The following is a 16,283-nucleotide window of genomic DNA, read 5'->3' on the forward strand; positions in this document are numbered from 1 at the left end:
AGACTGCAGTGTTTGATATTAGTGTACCTCCAAAGATGTTTGAAGATGTGGACAGTGTGGCACAGTAGGCAGGCATGCCAGTACAATTGATAATACTTTGGACTTCAACCTCAGAGATTGTGGGTTGCCACTGTGTGACTTCACCTACCTGGGCACCAATGGGAAAAACAAAAGATATCTTTAGCCTTGGCATGGGTACAATATTTGTATGGTTTAAAAGGCTGCATACTGTTATAAAGATATAAATATTGTATCCATGCCAGGGGTACAGTTGTAATACGCCCTGTAGGTACAGCTCCAGTGACAACTTGTAGCTTTATTTCTGAAAGCGTGTCAACTCCATGCTGATCTAATACTTGAAATTTCATTAAAATGAAATGAATTTTGCTGTGGTGGGTTGGCACCCTGCCCGGGATTGGCTCCTGCCTTGTGCCCTGTGTTGGCTGGGATTGGCTCCAGCAGACCCCCGTGACCCTGTGTTCGGATTCAGCGGGTTGGAAAATGGATGGATGGATGGATGAATGAAATGAATTTTGCAGTTGTAAATATATTTTTATGACATTTTGATATATAAATGTTAAGGTACATACTAAATAATATTGTCATGTCCTGTCATTTTCTAACCCGATTAATTCAGTCAAGGGTTGCCTACGGGGGCTAGAGCCTGTCTCAGCCAGCATAGGGCGCAAGGCATTAACAAACCCTGGACAGGGCGCCAGTCCAGCACAAGACCAGCAAACACACACACCCCGAACACACACTAAGGCCAATTTATTGTTGCCAATTCACCTAAGCTGCAAGTTTGTGGACAGTGGGAAGAAACTGGAGCACCCGAAGGAAACCCATAAAGACATGGGGAGAGCCTGCAAACTCCACACAGGGAAGACCTGGCAGCAGCGCTACCAAGGTGCAACCGTGCCACCCATACCTAATTTTTATTATTTAATTATTGAATATTGAAAAATGCACATATTGTGACCTAGTTATTTGACTCTGCTTTGTGAAATTTGTGATAGACTAGAATTTTTCTGTCCTCTATGCTGAAGTGGTGTGCCATTACTACCTGTAAGTTCCTCTGGATAAAAATTAATACTTATTTATATATTGTGGCTATCATACTTCCCAGCAACTATTAATATCAAATATTTTACAAACAATGCACTATAAAAATTGAAAAATTGGCTTTTAAAATGTAAACCTACTGTATCTAAAGATTATAACTGTGAAAAAAAGCGTTGAGAAACAAGAAAGCTGCAGTTGATTTGAACAGCATGCCATAAGTCACGTCTATGTATCTTCAAGTGGATACTGACTATTCTAATACGATGGACAGATAGACATGTCACTGCCCTTAAGAACAGCAGCCAGTGTGCAGTCTGTGTGCGTGTCTATGGAGTAATAAAGGGAAAAGTGCTTTTAGGTAGTCTATCAACCTGCTAAAGGACAAACTAACAGGTCTTATCATTACGCTAAATCCTCAAAAGAATTCAAGACCCTGACGTCTCCTTTCAACAAAAAATAAAGCTTCATTAAGCTTTAACTTTCTAAGTGTGTGGTGTAATGTAAACAGGAAAGCAGTTTTTTAGTTGAAGGAATAATTCATAACACCTTTCATGCTGTTTACTTCCAATGCATGACTTATTACCCATTTCGATTTTTTATACAATAAATTGGTCACAGGAAATGCTTTGATAATGCACTGAGCCAATGCGGTTTGAGTCTTTAAACTTGTGGTGTCAAATCCAAGTCTCCCACGCCAGGTTTCTATTGTCTACCATTTTGCCCACCAGTGCCCTTTTAAACCACCCATTAGAGGTTATTCTCAGTTTTTTAACCATTAGGCCACACACTGTATGAGGGTTAAGGAATTCCTGTGAAAATCCTACATAAAAAAAAACAATAAAACCATACCATAAATAAATGAAAATTAAAACATAATGGAGCAGGTACCTCAGGTTCTAGTCAGAGGTGATTTTAAGAAAAACTTTATTTTTCTTATTTAGGTACACTTCCTACTGGCCAAACAGACAAAGCATGCATACATACACCATGACTGTTGCTCCCCATCCCACAGCTTTAGAGGCAGAGATGAGTCCCTCTGTCCATCTTGAATTCTTTGCATAGAACTCTTTCATGGATGCAGCCCCCTGTTAAGGACAGGATGAAGAAAATTGTCACACTTGCCAAAATTACCCAGAAACTCAATACTCTACTTTCTCATGCGCGGTTTCCAACACATGCACTTTTGGTCAAACAAAGCCCTGCTCTGCTCCCCTCCCATGCCAGGTACTTACACGGCCACTGTCCACAATTTCCCGCTGCAGGTCCTTGGAAGACAGCACAAGTACTTTGATGGCCTGCATCAAGTCAGTGCAGGAAGCCAGAATTCTAACAGGGAACAAAACAAAAAAATCACACTTAGCCTACAACGGGTTCATAAATGAGAAGAACAAGCCATCACATCTGGGCCAGAGCTAACAAAAGCTGACACCTGAACTGTAAAGAAGAAAGGATGCTCAGGCCCGCACATGTGGAGTGTCAGCTCAAGTCAAGAAGTTATTAAAGTCAGATGAACACAACAGTGACTTCTTAAAATGGCAGTGCCTGCTGCTAAATTCTAATACTAAAAATGGCCTGTTGGTTAACAAGTGATACAGAAGTAATAGAGCAATAGAGAAGTGTTAGAGGAAGACACACCACACCCATTTGGGCAACAGCCAAGCTCAGCAAGTTCCTGACAAAAGACAGGGAAGTCCAAACAACAGGGCTCATCCACTAGTTGGAAACGCTGGTTCATTGGACTAAAATAACCGGTAAAACTGAAGCACAGAGGAGTCAAACAAAGCAGGGTCATGCAACACAGGAGTAGTGATGAACATCAATAGACAGAGGAGCTGGAACATCACACTGCTGGGATTCCTAAAATCTGAAATGCACTGTGTGATGGGCTTCAGGAAAACAGGTAGGCTTAGGCAAACAATGTTAATGATACCATTCATATCACACATCTGTAGGGTTAATGTCAAGTCAGGCCCAGGCCCCAGTTTCACATGAGCTTCTTTTAAACTGACCTCTCATTAACTTCAAGTTTCACACCGGTGTCAGCAGTTCTTGATTTGCTCAACATTTCCTGTTTAAAGGAAAAAAAACAAAACATTTTACACATTAAAATAACCAAAAGAGATACAAATACGAAATATATGAATTGTGTTAAAGGTTGTGCAACACCAAGTAAAGCAGAGCCATTGGTAGAGTAAGCCCCTCCATCAGCGGTTTAGGGTTTTTACCGAAAGCATTCACCACCAACACATGCTATGCATTATACAGCCACTTAGCTATGTATAGGGAATCCATTCCCGGATGGGTTTATCCATTCCTGGGAATTCGGGAGTCCCGGGCGCCCGGGGATGACACAGTGCACGGGCATCTCACATGTGAATGGTTTTAGAACGACCGACACTTATTTTTAATAAAACTACTGCAATATGTTGACACAAATAAAAGACTAACCTTATCTACAAGCAGTTCATGCTGTCATATAAGTACATGTATCTTTAGTTGCGGTAATAAGAGAGTAAAAAGCACAACGTCCTCACAGGTGGCGCAGCGGTAGTGCTGCTGCTTTGCAGTAAGGAGACTGTGGAAGATTGTTCCCGGCTCCTCCCTTTATGGATAGCGCTTTGAGTGCTGAGAAAAGCGCTATATAAATGTAATGAATTATTATTATTATTATTAACGTGTCCAGCGTGCGGTCGTCCAGGCAAAAGTGCACCTTCGTGCAGAAGTACGCCAGCTGCTGAGAAAGCACGCTCTTCGTCTACTGAAGTAGGCGGCACAATCATCAGATACTGATACACTTGTTCTAAACAACGCCTGCGCTTGCTGTTGTTCTGAAACACCGCCATTTCAGCTTTTATCGATGCATCCAGTTTCTTGTCATCATTCTGTGATGGCATGTTTCTTGGCACAGATAATGCGGATGCAACAGACTGATACATAGCAATTTCAAGTTGCTGTTCAAAGCTGTTGTCTGATGAAGTGCAAGCTGCAGCAATGGCGCCACCTTATTTATTTTCAACTATAACTCTGTTATTTCTTGATCGATTTTTACAATGAAAAATGTCCGGATACATTCCCTGGCTATGTAATAGTAGTAATGCAGATTAATGGGAAAAAGAAGTATTACATGCAGAACAAGTGTCTCTGATGGTTTATGGCCAAAGTGCAAAATCCATAGGTTTGTCCAGAGCAAGGTACCTCAATTCTCTTAGCAGCTGATTCCACTGCAGAAAAAGTGGCTGTCATTTCCTCCTCCACCAAGTCTCCTAGTTCTCCCTGTTTCAGGTCTAGACCCTTAGGTTTCAGGCCCTGTGGACAAAGCATGCGAGAGAGAGAGAGAGAGAGAGAGAGAGAGAGAGAGAGAGAGAGAGAGAGAGAGAGAGAGAGAGAGAGAGAGAGAGAGAGAGAGAGAGAGAGAGAGAGAGAGAGAGAGAGAGAGAGAGAGAGAGAGAGAGAGAGAGAGAGAGAGAGAGAGAGAGAGAGAGAGAGAGAGAGAGAATGAGATGCACTGTCCTGGAGAAATAAATGATATTCTCATGAAATCTCCCTGGTCAGAATCAATCAGCTACTGAACCTATCCCCCCTGCCTATGAAAACATTCATCACTGTTACATTTTTGGGACTTGTATCAAATATGAAAGTTAAAATAGCAGCTTTCCATTCATTCTGCAAAGAAAGCTAGGGCTATGACTAGGCTAGGAGTGATATCGGTCAATGTGTGTAGACAAGTCATTTCAAATTCTTACCTCACCGATCAAAGTAACCTTTGATAAACATCCTTTGAGTGTCGCACTGTCGGCATTAGCAAGAGTCTCCACCGTCTTGAGCAGCTGAAGATAAGACAAAGCTTCTGCTCCACAGGTTTTTACTGCTTCTGATAGTACTGAGGATGAAGCACAGATCATCACCATCATACATACATCTATATCAACAGTTCTCAATACCTTCATGTTTTATGTGATCAAGAATGAGATTCAGTCCTCTCACAGTATCCACAACAGAACCTTAACATCCACACAACAGCTCATTTTCATTGTTATCCTTCCCTTATCACTTAATTAGAAACACAGTGACTGCGTTCTCTTTGATCCACCCTGAACACTCAGTCATAGTAAAGTATGGAGTGCAACTGGAGTGCCATTTATGGAGAGGGGAGAGTACTCACAGTCTGCTTGTTGAATAGAGGCCATGTGAGAAGTGGCACTGCCTTGAACGATGGTGTCTCCAATAAGGTGGGCAAAAGGAGCCACACACTGTAGCATCTCACTCAAACCTGTAGCATGAAAAACAAAATTGGCTCACTGATATTTAATTCCACGACCCATCAAGTTGCAACTCACATTTCTTTATACAATGAAACAGAGTTATTATCCACTTCCTGAGCTATACAACCACTGTTGTGTGTTACAAAAGCCAGGTATTGATCTGGCTTGCTTCAGACATGTCGAAGAGGAGACCTACTTTTCCATGCTTACAACTCTTGCTTTCTTTTTCTTCTACACAAAAACACTCTTCCTTTTATGATATTGAGTACACTTCAATAGCAAAAAGTGTGTGAAGCTCCACCAGCTAGGCCAGGCTTTCCGAGCCTGTCTAGAATAGGCCTCACCCAAGGAAGTCTAACCTCCCAACTCCATACGGAAGATTCAGCATACCCGGGCCCAAAAAGAGGAACCGACTTTCAAAGTTCCATGCAATCTCTTAAATGTCTAAAAATCTACAAAGCAGCATGGTAGACAGTAAGACTTTAGGAACTTTCAAAACTAAACTTGATGTTTTTTTAGAAAAATCAAGCGGATAGGACTGGCAAGCTTTGTTGGGTTGAATGGCCTGTTCTTGTCTGATTGTTCTAATGTTCTAATAAAAATCAAGCTCACCTCTCCTGTCAGTCATAAAATGCTCCACAGCAACCTCCAGGTGTCCCACAGAGTCCAGAGCAGCTTCACTCCTGGAGATCAGGTAGTCTTGAGGAAAAAAAAAAGGCCATTAAGCCTTTCCTATGGCGAAGAGGCAAGTGGAATGCAGTGCCTCATCAACAAAAATTAGGCTGGCATATCACAGTTTTATGTACATCGTGAGCTGGGGGGCTGAACGCACCCCGAGAAGACACGGACACTCCTAAAAAAACCCCTCTTAAAAACGCTGATAGACTACCTTCACATTGCTCCCTTAACTTGCTGGGCTAACTTGCAACTGCTCTGTCACGTGATATGTTTCTTGCGCGGCGGTACGCATACTTAAAAGCCTGAACAGCACCTGTCCTTTTGGCTGATTGCTTTGTTTCTCTCTCCTCCCCCAGACATCCTCTGCTCCTGTTGGGGGTGCCGCTCCCGTTGTGCTCCCCTATGATGTTTGCCTATTCTTTTAAATGAGAACTAACTGCATACTGAGCTCGTTTTACTTCTGAAAGAGACATGTTTGTTTGAAGTGTTTGAATATCAAAGTTCCTGTCTCTACAATCTCCTGTGTTTCTGTGCAATTCTGTGACCCAAGCGTGACAACATATAAAATATGAAATGTACAATAATGGTAAAAATGATTGCCCCAGAAGATCCTGAGAGCTCATCTTGCCAAACCACACAACACTTGCCTGCCAAGTCTTTTAATATGCTGAAAGATAGGGTTGCTGAAATGAGAGAAGCCTGAACATTGGTCGGTGGTCAGGGGGCCTGCTGAATGTGAATAAGCCCAATCTGGAAAGGGTTCAGATAAACAAAATGCTATCAAAGCATCTCCAGAACTATTAAAATCTACTTTTCACTCTCCTTGTTGGAACCACAGCCCCTCATTCACAACTCTGTAACCCATGCTTCTAAAATTATTATCCCAGTATCTTACTTATGATTGGACAACAAAAAGAAAAAAATAAATAAATAAAAAGGAAAAACAAGTACATTTTCAGAATTCACTGCCACATCACTAAGAAACCATAAAGAAATGAAGGACCCACTCATGCCTGTATCAGCCTAGGCTCTTAAAAGCCTGTGGTACGCACCAGAATGTTTTGCAGCACAATCATATTTCTTTACAGCATTCACCACTGCCGTTTGCTGACTCACCGGCTGAGCAGGTGCAGCTGGCATGGGCTGGGTCATCTAGCCGGGCCAGTGCATCTTGTACAATTTTTTCTGCTTCTTCTAATGTCAGGTAAAACAGAGCCAACCGTTCTATGTCATGTTGCCGCTCCAAAGCCTGCTCCTGTGTCTCCTGTGAAGCAAGACACACATGACCAAATTGTGGTTAGAACCATGGACTCAAGCATATTATGGGATGGTTCTTAGTAAAGGAGCATCATCACTGTGTTGATAAGGTGCTTTATAGTTGAAGGCTCTTTTTACTTTGTGTAGAATTTATTGGGACAAAAATAAGGCAAACACCTAGTTACAGTTAAAAAGACAATGGGAACACATTCTTTAAAGTGAAAGAAGGAGCATCAAATGAGCCCTCTAAATGTTCAGGGGTCTACTACAAAAGAAAAATGTAATAGCAACAAGTTTGGAAGAGAGAATGGAAAAAGGTCTAAAAAAAAAAAAAAAAAAAAAAAAAAGAAGAGTTTTTGGTGCTTTCAAAATATACCAGCAGTCTAAGAGAGCGAAAATAACGGAGTCATCATTCTTTATGTCTACATCATTTTAAGATAGATAGATAGATAGATAGATAGATAGATAGATAGATAGATAGATAGATAGATAGATAGATAGATAGATAGATAGATAGATACTTTATTAATCCCAGGGGGAAATTCACAAAGTTTAAAATAAGGATTTGATCCTTTTTTGTAGTTTTTTTTTTGTATTTGAAGCATTCTGGTTTCACAAAAATCAATTTGAAAGCAGTAAATATATGTTAATTGTGACCTGCTAATTACATTTTATCTCATTAAAGATAGAAATATCCATCCATCCATCCATCCATTTGCCAACCCGCTGAATCCGAACACAGGGTCACGGGGGTCTGCTAGAGCCAATCCCAGCCAACACAAGGGCACAAGGCAGGAACCAATCCCGGGCAGGGTGCCAACCCACCGCAGGACACACACACAAACACACCCACACACCAAGCACACACTAGGGCCAATTTAGAATCGCCAATCCACCTAACCTGCATGTCTTTGGACTGTGGGAGGAAACCGGAGCGCCCGGAGGAAACCCACGCAGACACGGGGAGAACATGCAAACTCCACGCAGGGAGGACCCGGGAAGCGAACCCAGGTCCCCAAGTCTCCCAACTGCGAGGCAGCAGCGCTACCCACTGCGCCACTGTGCCGCCCAAAGACAGAAATATAAATAATCATTAATCTATTTCTTGGTCAACAAACACTATAATAAAAAGCAAGGCTTTAGACACTGTATAAACTTTTCAAGTGATTGTCTAAAATGGTTGCAAGACATGAATAATGGGGGTATTTTGCACCAAGGTTTGTTAAGAATCTTTGACAACCCTGCTACTAAACCTGCGTAGGTGTTCAGTTTCGCTGCACATTTTATAAAAGGCCGCCAGTGGACACCCTGGAGGGATTATATCTCTCAGATGACCTGAGGGGACAGGAAAGTGTAGGCTGAGCTGCTTGTCCTGCTGCTACCACAACCCTCAGTTTCACAAATTGAGATGAGACGAGATCGTCAGGTTCACAGAATGTGTGCATGACATGTTTAGTAAATAATTAGATATCAGAGTTTAATATGAACACTGAAAGCTAGAAACCCAAGTTGGAGTTTTCTAGTTAAATTAAACATTCACAGCATGTGGCTGCATGTCCCATGTTCTTCTTCATGCTAAGCCAATGGTTTGAAATAAGCTGAATGCCAAAGTGAGTTAAGACAACCCCAGATTAGGAGGCTCGAGTTCTCATATAATATCATGTATTAAATTTAGCTTATCAAATGACGGGTATTTTGCTTTTTCACATTCTCCTCTCCATTCACTCCTAACCATTGTAATGTACAGCCGGACTTGTTACCCAGCTGGGATGCCTCCATAACGGAATTACCGGGGGTAAGGAGCTTGCACAGGCCAATGCCTCTCCAGGGACAACGGAGGACAGCCCCCCCCCGGTGTACTACAGTGCCATGGGTTTGAAGCATGGAAGCTCAATCCTGCTGGGACTCGTGGCCACCGTCAAGGGGCACATGGAGAATGGCTGAGCCCTCCTCTGCAGTGCTGCCGCCACACCCGGAAGTGCAGCTGGAAGGAGAGCGTGGAACACCTGGAGCATTTCCGGGTGCTCTATAAAAGGAGCCACCACAACTTGAGAAGCCAGAGTCGGGAGGAGGTGGATAAAGCTTGTGGAAGGAGGAGTGGAGAATTGAGAGAGAGAGAAAAAGGACTGGGTATTTAATATTTGGTGTTTTGTACTGTGTGCTGCTGTAGGGAGTGAGACAAAAGTGTTTCCCACAATGGAATAAACGTGTGTTATGTGCAACACTTGGCCTCTGTGTCTGTTGTGTCCAGAGTTTGGTGAGCTGTATGCCACCTGGTTACCACACTTTTAACAGCTGTGTTTGGTGCCCTTCCAGATGGGCTTAAAGTGGAGAAGGACAACTTGATTGTAATGGCCTATGCCACACTACTAGCACGGAGACTTATCCTGCTTAACTGGAAGAATCCTAACCCACCTGTTATAAGTCAGTAGGTAACTGATGTTCTATACTATCTGAAATTGGAAAAAATCTAATTATCAGAGGATCTGTTCAAAACTTTTTTAAAATATGGCAAGATCAAATTAATAACATTTAATAAAAAATAAAAAAAGCATTTGCATCGGAAGAAAATGACATTCTCCCTTCTTTGTTGTTTTTTTTTTAGATTTGCTCTGGTTGTTGGTCCTACTCTCTTTCTCTTGGGTGGGGGTTGAATTTTGTTTTGTTAAGTTCAACTTAGTTGTATGTAATGTTGTTTTCTTCAAATAAAATAAAAAAAGAAAAATACCCCTTACAATTTTACAACAAATGTGCAGAACTTTCTTGTGTCAAATTTACACAGACTGTGAGTATCTGTACTGGCTGCAAGCCAATTGTTAAGCCAAGTGTCAGAACCAACAAGACTGACAGTTAAGCAAACAGCACTCTGGAAGTATTTCAGGAATCATAGTCAGGAAACGGCGTGGAAAGGAACAGTAACAGGTCAGGCCAGGGTGAGGAACTGGTACAGCACATTGCCACACCCACCAAACAATGAAACAGCTTGGGATTCCCCTAGGCAGACATGCGGTCCAGTACCACCCTCCAGAAATGACCGTCTATCTGCTGCAGCCATGTGGGCATCCCCTTGGCCTGGTTCAGCCAATCAGGTCCTCAACAATGACGATGTAACTGACGCTCCTTCACAATGCAGGTAATGTGCCTCATTCGAGACTATGTGAGCAATTGCTCATTCAACACAAAGGCAAATCAGCGGTACCCAAGGATTCTCCGAACACACACATTACCGAAGGTAACCAAACAATAAATAAGAACACATAATCAGAGCCAAAATCGTAAATTGTAATCAAAAATAAGCGCAAAAATATTCATAACCAGGAATTCAAAAGTAACAAAGAATGAACAAGAAGATCTTTAGGGTTAAATGCAATGGAGGACAACCAGGAAGCACACAGTGTAACCTTTTTTTACTCTTGACTCAGTAATGTTATACAGCAAACACACTTCCAGTTGACCTTGCCTAATAACAGCATAGCAGCTGTCCACAAATACTTCTCAAAATGGTGGTACCCATAAGAAAAACAAAACAGTGCCATGGAAGAATGCTACTTACTTTCAACATTTTTAAAAATGTATCAAGTACCAAAGTATGCATAAATGTGACCTCTAAAACATAGTGAAAATCATTTTTACAGGTAAAGAACAATTTATTAAAAATCTAAAACAAAAATGCCTGATCGTGACAGCATTCAGAATGGAAAAAAAGTAAATGACTTGTACTTGACTTAATTTACTCAAACAAACTGAGACTATTTCTGAAAATGTTTTGTTATTAAAGGTTTAAAACAAGCCCTGAATTAGGTAAGCTATTTTGGAACATTCAGTTTATAAAAAGTCAGGAAATTATAAGAAAAAAATGGAAATAGACTTAATAACAAAACTGGGAGACAATTCATAAAGAAGGATAGAATACCAGAGAATAACACTAACAAAATAATTTACGAAAAGCATTCATATATCACTCATCTCATTACCAAATGTTCCTCGGGGTGTGCCACCAAATGTTTTCTAATTTGAAACGGTTACAGAACATGTCAAAAAGTGAGAAGCCTTTGGTAAAATCCAGGGAAAAAAAAGTCATTCTAAGTTCTGCATGGTTTTAGCATCTATAGTACAATCACTAAAAGAAGCAGCAAGACCTGCCTTCTCATTGAGCTGGTTCTGTAGTGCCTCTGCAGCTTTGGCACTGCTCTGCTGCTCACTTTCAAGAGCACCCTGTACTCGCTGCAGCTCAGCATTAAGTGAAGACACTTCTGTAGTCTTCTGATTCATCATTTCAGTCAGACTGTCTTTTTCCTGTTCAAGAGTTTGGATCATTGAATTAAGCTCTGCAAGCACCTATGAGAGAGCAAAAGAAAGTGAAATGAATAATCATGGATAAGAAGCAGTAACCAGGTATGAAGGTTTCCATATTTAGGGACATTTCATGACACACTTAAAAAAAGGAGGAAATTTACATCCGCACGATCAGATGCAAACATGAAAATATACCTGTTGAGACACTAGCTCCTCACGAGTTGAAGCCAGCTCTGCACATAGTGCCTGCAACCTCTTGTTCTGTTCTTGCTCCTATAGAAAAAAAACGAATTATAGTCAGAATCTACAACCAGATGTACAACATCATCCGTGAATTGTAAATAATGCTTTGTGGCAGGCACAGAGGAGCTAAACTAAAGTGATCATTATCTACTCTACAAAGGAAAGCATTTCCGACAATTGTATATTTTAATAAAATCTTCGCCTAATGCCAAAAAGAAGTCTGGCTACAAAACAGTAACTTTGCTATGTAGCATATAGTGTAAAATAAGTGTCATCTTGACAGCATGGTAATGCATACTGAAGGCTGCCTTTCTGAATGGCTGCTATGGAGGGGACAGAAAGAGCAGAGATACATGAACAGCGTAGGGAACAGAACCACTGAATATATTCTACTAAAAGTGGTGGGGTGGGGTGCAACAAGAGTGGGGACAGGGTTGCTCACTCCTGATCAGACAGGTGTACCGCATGCCTTTTGCTGAGCTTCCTCCACAGTCGCCTTCAATTTTTCTTCCATCTCCTTCCGAATGCTTGCCACCTCATCCTGGGCAACTCTGGCAACAGTCATTTGACGGGTTACCTCTGCATTCTAGAAAATGGCAGAAACACAGCTATTGATTAGTAAGCTATAGTAATTGTGGAAGCTGCACTGGTTTACCAGCAATTTCTCTCTAATGTACAACAAAACTACCTCTCTGTAAGTGGTTTCTATCATGAAAACATTGGAGATAAAAATAGGCCGAGGTTTCAATAGAAAAATATATTCAATAGAATTGCTTTTCAATAAAAAGCAGTAGAGGCGGCACGGTGGCGCAGTGGGTAACGCTGCTGCCTCGCAGTTAGGAGACCTGGGTTCGCTTCCGGGGTCCTCCCTGCGTGGAGTTTGCATGTTTTCCCCGTGTCTGCGTGGGTTTCCTCCAGGTGCTCCGGTTTCCTCCCACAGTCCAAAGACATGCAGGTTAGGGGCACTGGCGATTCTAAATTGTCCCTACTGTGTGCTTGGTGTGTGGGTGTGTGTGTGCCCTGCGGTGGGCTGGCGCCCTGCCTTGCACCCTGTGTTGGCTAGGATTGGCTCCAGCAGACCCCTGTGACCCTGTAGTTAGGATATAGTGGGTTGGATAATGCATGGATGGATAAAAAGCAGTATACACATACATACATACATACACCCACTATCCGTCTAAGACTCTAGGCTCAGCGAGAGTGTAGGCATGGTATCATTCACACAGCCGAATTCTGAGTCAGTGCTCCAACTAGCATATACATGGGTAGTTGTGTCGTATGCAGATACTATACTGCATCGAGTTTCATAGAGGAAATCTAATAAGCTGCTTTTTGTCCATCTGGCAGTTACTCTATGTTGGACTTATTCAGCATTAATGTTCGCAGTGCACCATCTACTGGAATGTATTTTGTAATGCATATAGTAATAAAATGCATTGCATTTTTCATTCCAACAGATGGCATATCACAAACATTATTAGTGCTTTTATGAATAACATAAACAAACAGCATATAACAAGAGACATACCAGACTGTCGAATACACAAATACACACACATACGCTTGTTCTTTTACTAATGTGGATTATATATACAGGTCAAATCCCATTATAGCTAAAATCAAGTAACAAAATTTTCAGAATAATGAATAGTTTTTGTTGGTGCAAACAACCATTCATACAACATAACGTTAAACGAATTTCGTTTTAACAAAATGTAAATTTCAGTATAACCAAAAATGGCCACCAAAGAGAATAATGTGATACGAAAAATATTTAATTCCATGGCTACACTTTGCACGCCAAGTCTCAGGAACCCTGCAACAGGCTTACTCAAAGAAAGAGACAGTTTGTTGTGAAATTCCCGGTCTCTGGCACTGTCAGCGAGGCTCAGTGAGAGTGTAGGCACGACATCATTCACATAGCCACATTCTGAATCAGTGCTCCACCTAGCATACGCGTGGGTAGTTGCGTCATGTGTGGATACTGTACTGTATTGAGTTTCATAGCAGTTCTCAAAATATTCTTTGAGATAAACAAAAACAATGAAAAATGGTGTCAGTTTAGGCTGAAAGAAAAATTAGCAATTCTGGAAAAAGTTGATTCTGGAATGAAGAAAAAAGGATCTGGCAAAAGCATTCAGAATCACATCTTCATCTTCATCTAATGTTTTTTTTTAACTCTGTATTTTCATACCTGTATTTCTACAAAAAAAAAGTTACATCTAACTTCTCATTTTCATTCTGTATTTTCATACTTCTATTTCTATAAAAAAAGTTGCATCTAACGTCTCATTTTCAAATAAAATCTTTTTGCAGTTTAAAGAAGCGCTGCTTTTTTATACAGGTATTGTCAAGCTCTGCGGTGGGTTGGCACCCTGCCCGGGATTGGTTCCTGCCTTATGCCCTGTGTTGGCTGGTATTGGCTCCAGCAGACCCCCGTGACCCTGTGTTCAGATTCAGCGGGATGGAAAATGGATGGACGGATGGATGGATATTGTCAAGCTTGGGTCAGAGTTAGTTGCATGAGAGACAGGAAGGAGAGTCCAAGTTTTCAAGGAAAATACAGGTACTTTATTACTGTATAGAGAAGGCAGGTACAGTCTCAAGACTTCACTCAAAATAGGAGCTGTTACTTCAGCACTCAAACACATGAGATAGGAGCCACGACACGGTAGTTCCATGGCTCCCATCTTCAAAACTAGAAGAACACCAGCCGCTCGGAATCACTTCTGTGGCAGCCGCAGTCTGGAGAAGAGAGATCAGGAAAGTGCGAGGAAAAGCAGGTCAAAGCCTGGTGTTAAATGTTGTAAACATTGTGCCACAACATGTAACGTGGTAAGCTTGTTCTGCAGAGGACAACCAATTACTTCACAGTTAGTTTACTATTCATCAGATGCAGCAGAGCAGCTATGGAGCTGCTGTTAGAGATGACAAATCGCCAGCAACCCCAGGCACAATAGTATATGTATTTTCTCTATATTCATTATAATAAAATATTTTTATGGTCCCAAGAGTTTCGTTACAATGGGATTCCACCTGTATATCTATATATCTATATACAATATATGCAAACACACCCTGGACAAATGCAGTTTCTCAATGACTGGCAGCTACTGATTGTCATAAAGGACTTAAATATCTGAAATGAGGGCCTCCCAAATGCCACAATGTTCATAATGTGAATACAGAATATGTTAGTAGCAATGACTACATCTTTAAAAAGTTGCACCTTAACACTAGGGCTTACCTTTCTCAATAGGTCAGCATGGCTCTGAACCAGTTCAGTGTACTTTTCTTTTAGTTTAATGTAACGCTGTTCATTGGCCTGTGACTTTCCTGGAACAGGCAGAATTTTCAGTTTATATCTAAAGGACATTCATCAGATGAGACTGCACACATACTTTCGACTTTTTAAAAACACAGCAATAATTTTTATAATACGAGGGCAATCCCAAAAGTAAGGTCTCCTATTTTTTTAGAAATACAAACAACTGTTTATTTTTCTATAATGTTTACATCATTTTAAAGGTTAAAGACTTATTTGTTTTTCTACATAATCGCCATTTCGGTCGATGCATTTTTGTAGATGCTGTGGTAGTTTTAGAATGCCCATGTCATACCAGCTCACCGCCATGTCCTTCAGGAAGTGTTGAACCTCATCTTTCACCTCTTCATCGGAACAGAATCGCCTTCCGGACAAATGTTCTTTCAACTTAGGGAACAGGTGGTAGTCACTGGGTGCCAAGTCCGGACTATAGAGTGGGTGGGTGATGAAGTTCCAACCGCCGATCTTTACGCATGTTTTCCTCAACCTTCGCGACTATCTTGTTGGAAATTGATGGTCTCCTGCGCGAACTTCGCACTTGGCTGTAGCGTTCAACGGGAGCTCCATTTTCAAGGGCTGTCAAGCCAAGATTGAGCATCCCAGCGAAGCCACACATGCTTGTTTGGGAGTGGAGGAAGCACCAATCACAACAGTGTGGCCAACAGCTGTACAAACAGTTTCTCTACGTCCCCACCACTTTGGAGACCTTACTTTTGGGATTGCCCTCGTACTTCCACATACTAAATCAAACATATAAAGAGCATCAAGGTAATATCACAAATCCCTTAACAGTACTGATATTACGCAGCTAACATTACACTGGAAATACATTGAGAATATTTAAAATAGGGGACACTGAATGATAAAACCTTGAGGTACTTGGTTGGAGAAAACACACCAGGGCAACATCTCATCTCAAATAATGCCTCACTGTGGCCACCTATTTAACACCAAAGCAGCGGAAATCTACTGGGCCAAAAGAAGTTTACTAGTTATGTTAGCTTTAGGGTTACTGGGCTAGGCTTACTCAGCAATCATCATGAATGATTCAAAGTCAGTCAACAAGCCTTTATTTTGGGAACAATGTGCTTGGCTGCCATTTCAAGGTATTCCATTGGGGAGACAGCCATAAGTTTTGATGAACGGAATTTATTATGATG

The 16,283-nt window shown here is 41.4% G+C and overlaps 1 protein-coding gene across 2 annotated transcripts in view; it reads right to left on the bottom strand.

Annotated features, from left to right (window-relative positions):
• hip1 (huntingtin interacting protein 1) overlaps positions 1–16,283 on the bottom strand; it is a 76,207-nt gene that overhangs the window by 12,670 nt on the left and 47,254 nt on the right. For both annotated transcript variants that reach the window (XM_028806936.2, XM_028806937.2), the window contains exons 15-26: positions 15,046–15,134; positions 12,268–12,384; positions 11,751–11,828; positions 11,403–11,597; positions 7,119–7,266; positions 5,937–6,023; positions 5,225–5,332; positions 4,806–4,942; positions 4,258–4,368; positions 3,072–3,130; positions 2,295–2,388; positions 2,047–2,147 (exon numbers count right to left, since the gene is read on the bottom strand). In XM_028806936.2, the coding sequence (XP_028662769.2) occupies positions 2,047–2,147; positions 2,295–2,388; positions 3,072–3,130; positions 4,258–4,368; positions 4,806–4,942; positions 5,225–5,332; positions 5,937–6,023; positions 7,119–7,266; positions 11,403–11,597; positions 11,751–11,828; positions 12,268–12,384; positions 15,046–15,134 (1,324 nt within the window). The remainder of the gene's footprint in view (positions 1–2,046; positions 2,148–2,294; positions 2,389–3,071; positions 3,131–4,257; positions 4,369–4,805; positions 4,943–5,224; positions 5,333–5,936; positions 6,024–7,118; positions 7,267–11,402; positions 11,598–11,750; positions 11,829–12,267; positions 12,385–15,045; positions 15,135–16,283) is intronic.

The sequence above is a fragment of the Erpetoichthys calabaricus genome, chromosome 8 (assembly GCF_900747795.2).
Source record: "Erpetoichthys calabaricus chromosome 8, fErpCal1.3, whole genome shotgun sequence".
Classification (NCBI taxonomy): Eukaryota; Metazoa; Chordata; class Cladistia; order Polypteriformes; family Polypteridae; genus Erpetoichthys; species Erpetoichthys calabaricus.